The sequence below is a fragment of the Marmota flaviventris genome, chromosome 7 (genome assembly GCF_047511675.1).
Source record: "Marmota flaviventris isolate mMarFla1 chromosome 7, mMarFla1.hap1, whole genome shotgun sequence".
In the NCBI taxonomy this organism is placed as follows: domain Eukaryota; kingdom Metazoa; phylum Chordata; class Mammalia; order Rodentia; family Sciuridae; genus Marmota; species Marmota flaviventris.
In genome coordinates, this window is record NC_092504.1 from 117,874,754 (window position 1) to 117,888,940 (window position 14,187).

Below are 14,187 nucleotides of genomic sequence, written 5' to 3' on the forward strand. Positions count from 1 at the left end.
CTTTTCAAAGTTAGTTTTTAGGGCTGGGGATGTGGCTCAGGCGGTAGTGCGCTCGCCTGGCATGCATGCGGCCCAGGTTCGATCCTCAGCACCACATACAAACAAAGATGTTGTGTCCGCCGAAAACTAAAAAATAAATATTAAAAAATTCTCTCTCTGTCTCTCTCTCTTAAAAAAAAGTTAGTTTTTAGACATTTGGAGGCCTCAAATATTTGTTGATAATATTTTTAGAATTATATGCTAAAATATCTTCTAAGTTTTTTAAAGAAAATGAATTTGTAAATAAAACAATTCTAAAAATTTTGTGAGGATACCAAAGTGCTGCTAACTGTCAGTCTTACATAGCTCACTACAAATAAAATACTATTATATGTCAAACACCTTTTTAATAGTTATTTTGAGACTGTTTCCAAGATAGGCAAAACTACATCAAACCTGCTTATAACCCACTTATTGCTTCTTTGTATTCAAATTTTATTTACCAAATCTTCATTCTTTTGGAATCTGAAAGATAGGGGATCATGTAAGCATTATGCTAGTCTTAATTATTGAGTTTTTCATAGCAAAGAATGCAGTTTGTCAAATTACATATATAGTAATTGCTTTAAAATGTAAATTCATGTTTCTAAAATGAATATTTAGAATCTTCACTTTTAAACATATTGGGGGCATGATTATTGGGTTCTTTCCTACTTACTTGACAGCTATATCAAACACTTGAATAAATAGCAAATGAGAATTTGATTAAAGATAACTATGTATATTTTCTGAAGAACGCAGTGTTACTTCTGTTTCTTACCCTCTAACACTAGTACAGAGTAAATGTTCAATGAATGATTTTGGGTAAGTTAAATAAATTTGAATTTACAAACTCTGATTCATAAATCAAGTTCTAAAAGATTGGTTAGAGTTCCTTATTATTTTGAATTCTTCTGGAAAATTAATAAGATGCTTGAGATGAAAAGAGCTGCCTTTATTTTTAAAGGTTTAAGAAGTTTGAGTCTGGAGTTGATGTATTTTCAACCACATGTTGGTAATTGAATATAGGTATCAAAATCTGTGAGCCCACTAATAGAAGATTACGATATTTTAGATTAAGCAAATCTGGATGACTGCGTGGTTGTACCTAAGGATAGGATTAAACTTTGATTGAAAGCTTTTCCCCATCTTTTAGAATCTATGCTTACTTTCTGGGTTCTTTTATGGTCACAGAAGCATTTTATAAAGTGTCTTTTCGGCTCCAATAACTAATAGTAACCACATCTTTCACTGTAGTGTAGATATTTGCTTAAATAAAGTAGGCAGATACATTGATAGTCTGTAGAGATCCAAGCCCAGTCTCTCTTTCTCAAAAAGAGTAAATTATCAAATGGAAAAACAGAACATAGAAAGTGGAAGAGCAAAGAGATAGAGAAATGATATGGTAGATACCTCTTCATTTTCATAGAATTGAGTCCCTAGATCTAAAGCATGGCACATGGTACATGGGAATTAAGGGTTATCTGCTATTCCAGTTCTCTTCCTCTTCTAAGTTTTGGGGACTTTTGGGGGATAGATTTGAGAGAGAGTTTTGAGATGGGAAATAATGAAGGAAATGAAAGAGTCATTGCTATTTGGAAGATTGAAAGGAGTTCAAATACTTTTGCATATTCTTTTCTCTGTATGTAATTTCAGCAAGTGAGAGTTGTTTTGGAGTATTCTTCAATTTTGTATACATTTTGAGAATATTAGAAATAATATGGGCAAAGATTATGCAGAAATTGAGTTATGTTAAATTATTCCCATTTAGAAAACTTCTCATTACTTCACATTGCATTCCCAAACTCTTGACCATGATCTGCAAGAACCTGTGTGATCTGGCCTGTGTTTACCTATCTGACTTCATCTTTTAACTCTCACTTCACCCCAGCTAAACTGCCCTTATTCTTGCTGCTCCATTTTGGCTTAAAAGTTGTTACCTGGATATGCCATTCAAAACTAGCCGTACTTTTCTGTTACCCTAACTATTCACTACTCTCATAGTACCCTGTTTTTTCTTTCTCTTAGAACTTACATTATGTGAGATTATTTTGTTTATTAGTTTCCTTAGTATATATCTCTCCCTTTCCAGAATGTAAACTATATGAGGGTATAGAACTCATCTCCATTGTTCTCAAAACTATGCCTAGTACCTGGGAAAGTTGCTAGTACCTACTAGCTCAAAATGTTAAGTTTGCTTATGGATAAGATATTAAGGATACTCTAATTAATCCAGTTAGATAACCACTGTTAAATTTTTATATATTTATCTAGGCTTTTCTCTCCTACCCAAGGACTATTATTGAATCTCATGTATTTTCTAGTTTACAGTAGCTTTTCTAGTTCTGGATGTGATGAAGGTGTTTTCTGCAACTTAAAAAAAAAAAAAGAAGTCTGTTTCTTAGAATGAGGCTTTGAGTCTTGGTGCTGTAGGGCAGAATTATATGGGGAGAGAGGGCTAAAAGTGGAACAAGAGGAAAATTTTCCAAGCAAGTCACATATTTTTTAATAGCAGAGGTCACATATTGGTGAGAATCCAATGAATCATGTCCCCACCTACTTTCCTGAGTGACATTTTTTACTCTTTTGTAAAATTTTTCTGAGGGTGTAAGGTTTTAATGAATGTTTAAGAATTTATCTGCTCTATTCCCCCATTCCACTGTATTCTAGAATGCAACTTGCTTGTATGTATGATTTTGGGTTTGAACATCTATTGAAACAGAAAGGCCTTTTATTAATGAGTATTTGTAACCAAAATAAAATGTCAACAGTCTTTATACTGACACAGTAAAGTTCTCCTTGTACAGAAAGATACAGAGCTCTAAAATGGAAAGATGAGTCATGACAAAGAGTCATTTTTTGAAGAAACCACCACCATTACTAATAAGTTAAAGAACAATGATGTTTGACACAAATGTTTAAAATGTAAATGTAAAATGTTTAAATTGAGAGATAGAGCACCACATTATGTTATTCTGCAAGGACCCTTATAAGACCAGTGACTATTAGAAGTCTTATAGACATTATTACTCCTAGAAGTTGATAATTGTGGTATTTCCACATATATCTCAGGTCCACAGATAGTAATTTCTTTCTTCCTCCTTAATGCCTGCTAAACTTCCATCTTTTAAACTCAGAATATATCTTTTATGAAATCTTTAGACTGTTTAAGTAACTTCTTCATTTTCTGACCTACCCCATCCCAGTTTGATGATTGCTATTTAGTCCAATATTGTTCGCTATTAATTTCTAGTGCTAGCAGCTGAATTTTAAGTATCTTGGGAGGAAAGCTATCACAGTGTTTTTGTTTGTCTTCATTGCATTTTATACAGGTTGGGATATAGCATGTGATTTTCTTTCTTTCTTTTTTTTTTTTTAAAGCAATCTGATTTATTAGCTCAACTAATAGAAATCAGTTGATCTTGGGGACGAGAGACCAAGGTTCTAAAGACAGCTGGCTGTTTAACCCTGAGAAAGCACTTCATTTTCTACCTCTCCTTTCTCACCTATTAATAACATCTACTGTCTATTTGTTGCATACAGGGCATTCATTATGCCCCCAGTGGCTCTAGGGTAGGTGGGTAATGTTGGTAGTATTACCATTACCAATTTCAAATAAGAGAAAACTGGAACTCATAAGAGTCCAGTAGCTGACTGAGGTTATGCTCTTAATAATAGAAGAGCTAGTGTTTAAGCCTAGGTTTCTCTGATTACAAAGTTATATACATCCCATACACAAAGAAGAATAAGATTAGAAAACTTTTAGGATTACTCTATGGCTTATGACTTCCTGTTATGTTTTTTGTTGATTCAGTAAATACCGCTTTTTTCCCTTAGCCTTTTTTTTTAATTTTTTTTTTTTGTTGTTGTCAATGGACTTTTATTTTATTTATTTATATGCAGTGCTGAGAATCAAACCCAGAGCCTAACACATGCTAGGCAAGCTCTCTACCACTGAGCCACAACCCCAGCCCTAACCTTTTGTTCTTTTCTCAAAACTTTTGTCATGGCTATCAGCTACTAAATTAATTCCAGAATTTAAAAAAGTCCTTGAAATTAATACAGTATAAATTTACCGGCCCATGAAAATTTTTTCTCAAGTCAGAAAGATATATTTGAACATCACAGACAACCTCAGTAAATATGGAATTGAGTAAAATAGAAGAATGAGTGAGGCTCTAGACCTTCCATTGAAGGAAAGTTGATTTCTTGCTCTATCCATGTTAATTCTTTCCTGGGTGATATTTGTTATTTTCTGTTTTTTAAAAGCTTTTAAAAATGTTTTTCCATGATATTTTCCTTATTTTACTAAAAGTATTACCATAAAAAATTTACAAAAAAATTTTAGAGGAAACTTTTGCAGACAAATTCAAGACTTACAGTTTATTTTGGATGTGAAGCATGGGATATAAAGATTAAATGCTTTCTAGATAAATCAGGGTAACTTGCACACTTTTTTGTCATATTATTGTACTGCTGATGGTTCCCTGTTAAAAAGTAATGTAAAGAATGTTAACAGCTCTATAGAAATATAAATTTTAATAGAACAAATTAAAAAACTCACATTTTTATTATTTTCTTCTGTGGCTATAGTAAATAGAACTCTTAACTTGCATTATTGGGTGCAAATTCTGTGTGTATGTTTATATATTTGTAAATACATTGGTGCATATGTTTTACTCTTTGAATAACATTGTTATTGAATTTGTGTCAAATCATCAGGGGGCCACACATCTTTGTAAAAAGAGTTTTAGGTTAAAATTCAAGAAAAAAATAGTTATTCCTACAATTATACTTACCTTAAAATTAAAAAAAAAAAAAACCTGAGCTATGATATTTTGATTCATACTTTGATTCACTGAGGTTAGGATTTTTTATATTATTATAAATATCCACCCCCCCCCCCAAGTAAATTTATTTTAAGCAAAGCTAAATCATATATTGTACTATTGGTGTTTGGGATTTATTTTCTTATGTATTAGTATTATAACACTTGTTTACCTAGGTCATAATATCAAACTAGATATGGCTCATTATTTTCATTTTATATTTTTAATATTTTTTAGGACAAATTTCATTTGGAGTTTGGAGAGTCAGATATGTGTATACATTACCCAATTCTGTGTCTTAAATTGACTATAAATTTAATAGAGGAATAAAAAATGTCTCAAATTATATACTGTCCTGTGCTGACACATAGTAGGGGCTCACTAAATCTTAATGAATGAATAAATGTAGGAAATACTGATCAATGTTGTCGCCTACTTACATTGTTGAAAATGTAGATGCTGGGCATGTGTACTATTTTAATTAATAATGCCTGTATAGAACAGATTTATTAACTTGCCAATTTTAGTTATGAGCCTTTTAATAAGAACTTAAATCCCACAAAGTTAATGACAGTGAGTTAGTGGAGTTTCACAAAGTTTGTTTCAGCCTCAACATGCTTGACATTCCTTTCTTTGATGTTGAAATTTTGAACTGTCTCTGATCTAAATTCTGTGCTCTGGGCAAGACAGCTACTGTGGTAGGTGGTTTCCTATTCCTTTCTAGAGTAAAGAGTGTTGTCATGATGATGATTATAAAATCATTGACATAGGAGTATAAACACATTTTCTTACTATTATAAAATGGAAATGTATTTGAAATGTTATCAAGGTAATGAAAACCAATAGTATTCATAATATCAGCAACTAATTATAATAACAATTGGTAAACATTTTAATACTAATTATTTTAATATTTTGTACCTTAAAAATATGTATTTGTTAATTTATATTATACTTACTAAATAATGCTGTGGTTGCTCTTGGTTGCTTCTATAGCCGGTTATTAAAAACTCTTTGTTATACATCATTTTTCTGAATGCCATACAAGTAATGTTGAGTAAGCTGTCAACCTTCAAGGAGTATTTTAGGAGAGAAAGATATCTAAAAATAATGACAGTGAGCTATGACAAGTGCAATAATAAAGCTATGTATGTAATAAGATGAAAATAATAAACTCTGAGAGTCAAGGAAAAAGAAAATACTCTTAATTACTTCCTTTGTATCAACACTGTGTATGCATACTTCTCTAAAGTCGCATGATTCGCTGAGGACTTTTTTTCTATTTATGTGTAGATTGTTTTTTGTTTCTGTTCTTAATCACAACTTGCCTTCTAACAAACTTAGTTATCCCAATAATTTGCTCAGAAAGAGCCATTTCTCTTGTACTGACTCATGGGTTCATTGTTCACTCTACTGTCTTTTCAATACCCCATAGGCTTATATTCTGGGGCAGTACCATATTATATCTTAGCACTGTTTTTTCTCTCAGGTTACTGCTACTATCCATTCTTACTCACCTAGCTTAATGGAATTGTGATTAGATGAACATTGGGTCTGAGTTGGCAGATGGACTGTATTCTAGGACCTTGTCATTGGTAATTCCCCTTGCTAATGGATTTTCAGTAATGCTTACAGGCTGTCAGTCAACACAAGAAATAATTTTTTATAGACTGGAAAAAATTATTACCTAGCTGAAATTATGTGAAAATTTAATTTATTGTAATGAAATATATTTAATACTTTGACACGCTTAAGTATTTTCTTAGTGAACTTACATAATGTTTTAGCATAAGATATAAAATACTTTTTAAAAAAAATATTTATATAATACATAGGCTGATGTAAGGGTAAAATGTTCCTGTTTACCACAGGGTAATATAGACATAGATAGCAACACGCAAAGGGTTTTTTTAAATATCATATTACTGAAAAATTTGAATACGTTTTAAACATCTATATGTTAGCCAAGGCTACCAGAAATAGGAATTTGGGAATGATTTTATTTGCATTTTCATGTAAGATTTTGATGGCAGTGATATTTTTCATTGACAGTACTCTAGAAAATGTTAAAAATAATTATTTAATTCTACTACTTTCAAGTCCAGTTAGAAGCTTAGTTGACCAGCTTTGTTTGGCAAATTCTTTGTTCACATTTAAATTAAAATTGTAAACAAGATACAAGGGGGAATTGTTTAAATATGTGGGAAAATAATATTTCTTAGTAATTAAAAGCATATACATTTCTCACTTAAACAGTAAACATATTAATAAAAATCATTTTCAAGTCGGAACCTTGGTAAATGGAGGATATAAAAAACTTCTTAATGTGTAGGGTTTTTTGTATGTATCATTTTAAATTTTGACCCATGTAAATATTTTACCTACTCAAAAACAAAATATGTATATGCATACCTACATATAAGCAAACTTTTGTGGAGGTTTTCCTGTGTCTTCATAGACATAAGTAGAAGCCATGTAACCATGAGAACATTCCTTTGAAGATACAAAATCAAGAGAGATTTTCTTTTTAAACATCATCCAAGGTTTTGAGAGGATCTTCCTTACTTTCTTAAAGTTGGTCTCAGTTTTTAACTTGGTAGACTTTGAAATGATTAGTTCAACTAGAGATAGAACATGATTTCATTTGAGTCAAAGTATTTACTTTGTAGTCTTATGACAAGTTACCATGGACAAATTCTAGAGGAAATTTCACCGTATTCATGTATACTTTTCTTCACATAGCCCTGGACAGGGAAGAAAATCATTATTGTTCTTCTTTTTTTCCTTTCCCAAATCATGAATGTTCTAAAGTCTCTAATAAAAAGGGTTTATGAGTCTCTTCCTAACAATTAGATTTTTTTTTTTTTTTTTTTTTTTTGCTTAGAGAAAGAGATTTCAATTAAAAAATAATTTCCCTGTGAAGTGGGCTAATTGATTATTTAGAAAACTAACTTCTGAGTATGTGTACATATTGTTTCTGAGGGGAAGAATCAATTTAAGAGCCAGGTGGAGTTTTTTTAAAAAATAATAGACAATAGGATATAATTTCCAGGAGAGGATCTAAAATGTGCATCTTCATAAGTTTTATATTCTTTAATGTTTTAGTAATAGAGGCATAAACATTTAGTTTTTAAATCATGATTCTATTTTATGCAGTATTTGGAATCATTTTAATAAGGAAAGTAATTTCCTATCATAGCAGAGTATTAAAATTTATTAAAGTCCAAATAGTTTATTCTTTTTTTCTGAAGAAACTTTCTAAGTACTTTAAATAACCATAGGCACATAGGTTACTTGTAATGAAGAACACTAATGGGAAGGGTAGGAGTTAATTAACTAGACCCTTAATAATGGGCCTTTCTAGTCCAAAAAAATCTTGTAATTGCCTCTGAAGCTAGTTGTGTAGCAAGTTGCAAGATGAAATATCTAGATTGTAGTAGTCATTCTAAGAAAAATGTTGCCTTCAGGCAAACTTTGGTACATTTATTATTATGTAAAATGCCTTTTTAATGATAAGCAACTCACAGAGTCCAAATAATTTTAGAAGTAGAAGTCCAGCGTCTCCTCTTTGCTCAAGATTAAATTAGTGTGAGCCTCTCCAATGAGCACAGCTTTTGCTCCCTTTGAAGAAAGTAGCCTTTCAGACAAACTTTACATTTGATTTGTTTGTCTTAAAAAGATATTCTCATGATTACTGCTGAGAGCTGGTAACATGTGTGGTAGTTTTCTTGAAAATTCTATTTAACAGAATGAAATGGAAAAACCTAGGGAATATTTTCGGGAAATCTTAATAGAAGAGACATGCAACTTGAAGTAGAACTTATATTACATAATTCTGCAAATGCTATATGCACCAAACTGGTTTACCTTATTGTCAGTTTCCCCAAAGGATATTTAATTTTTCCCTTTGGAATTGCCCATTTTGTACCCATCCAAGCTCCTCGAAAAATCTCATCAGTCTATGCCAGAACTACAGTAGAATGACAGTTAATGAAAATAGCCTGCCTTGCCACTGCTGGGGCAGGGATGGTGGGGGGAGCTGTATGAAAATATATTTCATTTTCAAAATGTTTCTGGAAGGACTTATTTATGGAAATGTTGCTTGTTATTTAAAACTCTTCAAAAATGCAGTTTTCACAAAATACAAAAAAATAATCTCCTGAAAGTTTGAAAGGGGTGAGGGGGCTGTCATGTGGGGGCGGTCTCTGTGCTGCCCACATCCTCCCTCTGTTCGGTGCGTTGTGTGCTTACGGGTTCCCTGGAGCGGATCACCATATAATTGATGTGCAGTCTGCATTGCTGAATCCTGGACTGCACCATTCTGTGTTCAAGGGAAGATGTAATCTGATCCCTCTGCTGCTGAGGGAGGAATCTGTTCAGTCAAGGCTTTGACAGGGCATAGTCTCCTCCAATAATCTTCTCCGTTCTCTCTCATTATTCCCTCGAGTTCTTCTCAGTCAAGCTGCATGTATGTATGTGTGTCCCGAGAAGCGGTTTGATACTGAGCTGCATTTGCCTTTACTGTGGAGTTTTGTTGCCGGTTCTGCTCCCTAATCTTCCTTTTCTGACGTGCCTGAGCATGTCCACATTAGAATCTGTGACATACCTACCTGAAAAAGGTTTATATTGTCAGAGACTGCCAAGCAGCCGGACACACGGGGGCACAGAATCACTGAAGGGAAAAAATACAGAAAATATGGGTTTCTACGGCACATTAAAAATGATTTTTTACAAAGTAAGTAATCTGTTTTCTTCCTGTGCTGTGTGATTGTGTGTGTGTGTGCCTGCCTGAGAAGGAAAATCTGTATCATCAGAGATGGCTGCAGTATCCTCTAATTTTGGTGGGTGGCTGGATGTCTGGTATTCTGTTTTATTTCATGAATGTAAGCGAATAATGGAAAGACAGCATGAGCTGGGAGAAGCTTTATATTTAAAATAAAATATATATTTGAATCTGAAAATTTTTCACTAAAAATACATTCAGACTTTAGAAATGTGGCACCGTTTAATGCTGACCTGGAAATACTCTATCCTTAGTTGGTTTTTAGTGAACCTTTTGCCTTCAATTTTTTTCTATACATCATATACATATTTTTATCTTTTTATTAGGTGATTCTTAGTGTGTAGAATCATTAGAATATTTGGTATTTATATTTAGAGAGGTCATATTTACTTTCTGTTCCCCTCAAAAAAATTGAATTAATTTTTGATTCTAAAGTCAGTATTTTTTGTAAACAGTACAGTATTTAAAAGACTTTTATGGTCATTGAGAAGGTGCTTTATTTTATAAAATAAAAATAAAATTCTTTTTCAGAGGTTTCCTTCATACATATTTTTTGTACATTTTTATTCTTTGAAGGATTTCTAAGATGGAAATAAAGTTTGCTTTTAGTGGCAAATGGCATTTGCACCAATGTATTTACAAGATATCCTGGGAAGTTCTGAAACCAGTATTACAAAGTTAATTAGAATGAATATCAGAGTTTCTCATAGTATTTATGAAGATAATCTGTGAAAGTTATCAAAAAACTTGATTTTAAGGTAATCTGTACTGACTGACCTTCCGGGTAGATTCATTTGTGAATGTGTATGTATATTTCTATAAATTATATACATGGAAGCACGTGGCTACTTATATATTATAGCTTTTTATATTATATTTATATAGACATTTGCTTTTTAATGCAATTACTTAGGAAAAGAAAATAATGGATTTTGAGAGAAATCCCTTTAAAACAATGTAACGAGTAAGAAACTTCTGAAGGGAAGAAACCAGGCTATTTTTTTTTCCAATATGTATTTCATGAATTAAGGCATAAATTGTGGATAAGCTGGTTGTACCCCTACCTCTTACTCCTAGTATCATAAAATCATCCTGTATTGATTAGAAGACGTCTTCATAATGATAAAAACGAAGTCTTTATTATCCAGTGTGGTCCAAAAAGATTTTTAGAGTCTCTTTGGTTCTCTGTAGTATTTACACTGTATCATGCTGAGTTATGGTGTTCCTATGAGGCAATAGGTAGGAAACCAAGACTACTGCAAAATAAGGGTTTTCACCCTACTATCAAAATTAGGATAGCTACACGTCACTCTAGGTGTTCCCCCCAACTTGTAGTAATACAGTTAATAAATGAGTGGATGCAAATCTGAAAGTAGTTGTCAAATTAGAGAAAAGTTGATTCTTATTAGATCTTATTTTCTAGTTTAAAAATAAGCATATGTTCATATGACCCCAGTTGACTGATAGTGAAATATAAAAATATTTCAATATTGATATGACAAAATACAATCCTGAGTATATTTATAGTGTTTCATGGCATAATGAAACACCTTAAAAATATAAACGTTGGATGTGTCTTATAAAAAGCGTAATTCATTTTCCTCAAATCTTTTTGTTGTTGTTTCAAGTTAACATATTTGTCCGGACTGTCAGTAGAGCTATACTTTGTATATATAGCAATTGATGACTTTTTTCTTCAGCTGCATTGTACCATCTCCAGATTTCTCTGGTTATGGATTTACCATTTTTACTGATCTTATTGCCCATATAAATTACTTTATGCTTTAGTATGATTTGTATTTAAGATTATTCTATTTTCAGTGCTTTCTTTACCCTTTTGTAATGATATGGGTGTTTAAAATTCAGTTTCCATTCTCATTTTTGGTTTTGAAATTTTGAATTTTGTTATTTCTTAATGTTTTTAAGGAAAAATGAAGATCAATGAGGAAGGCATGTTAAATGTGGTTCTTTTCTGTATGGATTATCATGAGATTTTTCTCCTTATATCGGTTGTTAAACTGAAAAACATGAAAGGTATTACTCCTGAAGAATATGTATGATGAATGTCAATTTTTAAATCACCATATGCTGTTCTCTAGAAGAGCGTGGGGGGATATATATTTCCAGTTTGTAAGCATAAAACAAAGTAGAACAAATAGAGGAAACCAAGAAATACTTATTTTCTATATTAATTGACTACCTAATTTCCATTGTAGACATGAAATTTTAAAGAATTTTTTTTATATTAACAGTGCTAACTCAAGATTTGATAGTTCGACTGGTGATTTTTTAAAAAATATATCTTGTTTTACCTTATAGATGAAAAGAAAGTTGGACCATGGTTCCGAGGTCCGCTCCTTTTCTTTGGGAAAGAAACCATGCAAAGTCTCAGAATATACAAGGTAATATTAAATATAATAATTTATTCTCTTGTGGTTCTCATATCTTTTAAAGCTGATAATTCTGAAAGTATCTCTTTCAGTTTATTCCCATAGAATAATAATGTTAACAGTACTACTGACTCTTTAACATACTTCAAAGTTACTGAAAATTGGGAAATATATCATTTTAAATAGGGGGAGGAACAACTACCACCATAATTTATATTCTGTTATTAATACATTAAAGTAAGATGAGTAGAGGTTCTCTTGTGAACAAAATTTTAAAATCACAATTTTGAAGGAATTCTAAAATGTAAATCATAAAATATGGACATGAGCAAATGTATCTTGTTACTATAGCAACAACTGTTCTAAGATGGATATTTATATTCACAAAATTGGAGATAAATTTATTAGCAGTGAAATAAACACCCCAGTTACTAACTAAATCTTATTTCATGAAATTAATGTGTTAGAAATTCCCTTTTATTAGCTTGGTAGGTCTTATGTCTTAACACATACATTTCTACACCAGTAGAATAGTTTCCATAACAACTAAATACAATTGTAGTCTTGTTTCCTGCTTCAGTCCATCATTTTTGGATTTTGCATCAGTATAAAACTTTTCCCACTCTCACGCTAATTAGGCCAACTTAAGTACAATATCTATTACCCAGCCAATTAAAAATGGCTTTGGACGTCACTTGGAATGCTGTATTTTCAAATTTAAATGACAAAAGTATCTTAAGAACTCTTTTTTTTTTTTGTATAATTGTCACTTCAAATAACTGATCCTGAGATAGCAATAAGAACCCTAAGAACTCCTTGGTTATAATATAGTTCCTTCTTTTTCTCAAAGTATTTTGACTTAGAATTATTTTTGTTCTGTAAGGTGAAAAAAAAAATTATTGCCCAGATATAAGGCTTTTTAAAAATTGAACATTATTACAGATTTTCTCTCTTCCCCCCCCTCCCACCGTCTCTGAATCTTTACAGAAACAATTCATTCTTATTTCATTCAGTTATAGAAAATATTTCTTTCAAATGCTTTTGTATGAAATTTCAAAATCATAATAATTAGAATAATTGTACATATAAAATACAGGAGAGATGATGCAAAGGCTAAAAATAAAACTGTCTCTTAGTTATTCAGGAGCTGCATTTCTGTGCGATTTTTCTCATGTTGACTGTCCCCCTCTTTACTCCTTGCCTTTTGACAATTTTACTGTTTTGGCACTTCCACCAGAGGGTGTGGAGGGATAGAGAGACAAGCAAAACTATTCACTTCATTTTGCTTCTAACCTTAATAAAGTATTTCTTAGATGAGAAAGTTGAGTTGAATGTTGAGCTAATTGTAAATGGTCTTTTATAAATGTATAGAGTCCAGTAAGCCATATTATTTTGGTCTTCTATTACTATGGCTGAAACTAGGACAAAGGTATTAAATTGTTCACTTGTTTCAAGGCAGCTTATCAAAAATAAATGTTGAATTTTTATCATAGAACACATAAAGTTTGTCTTTAATTGTTCACTTTTTTATTGAGAAAACAACTGACTCTTAAATAAAATTTACTAACACAGAATTAGCCCCAATGGGATATTTCGTATTTATTTCCATGTCTTTTTTTGGAGATTTTGTCAGTTACTAATGTATGTATTTGGTGTTTTATATTTCACAGATAATAAAATGAAACTCATTTTTCTTTTTTTTTTTTCTATTTTTTGTCTTAGAAAATTTAAGTTATAAGCCCATTCTATTGTGGAGAATGAGAAAACTGAATTTACCTTTGAATTTAAAAGAAAAGAGGATAGACAATTGTTGAATATTAGAGATTAACTTAAATGTGTGTTCAAAGATTCAAAGATTACAGGAATGAAGATTTTTATGTAAAATACATTCAAATACATTTCATATCAAAAAATTGAAGAAAACATTGGGGAAGTTGTGTCACAAGTAATTTAACAGAGCTTAACACTCGACTATTATGATACAATACGTATGTGATTTTTGGATGTAGAACACTATTATAACTCAAGAAATTAAGGATTAGTCTAGAAATGTAATTTTGTTAACTAAACTAAACCATCTTCTCCTTTTTTTTTTTGTAATATCTCTAAAATAGAAATGCAGAAATGCTCAATATTTGCCTTGAGAGTAAATAATTTAATTGGATAC

At 31.4% G+C, this 14,187-nt stretch overlaps 1 protein-coding gene across 8 annotated transcripts in view; it reads left to right on the plus strand.

Moving 5' to 3' along the window:
• The window catches only part of Fbxw7 (F-box and WD repeat domain containing 7), a 185,917-nt gene that overhangs the window by 145,280 nt on the left and 26,450 nt on the right, over nucleotides 1-14,187 (plus strand). For 7 of the 8 annotated variants that reach the window (XM_071614611.1, XM_071614609.1, XM_071614612.1 and 4 more), the window contains one exon: nucleotides 11,950-12,032. In XM_071614611.1, the coding sequence (XP_071470712.1) occupies nucleotides 11,950-12,032 (83 nt within the window). Of the gene's footprint in view, nucleotides 1-9,295; nucleotides 9,583-11,949; nucleotides 12,033-14,187 lie in introns of those variants that run through there. The other variant, XM_071614614.1, reaches the window with a different exon arrangement.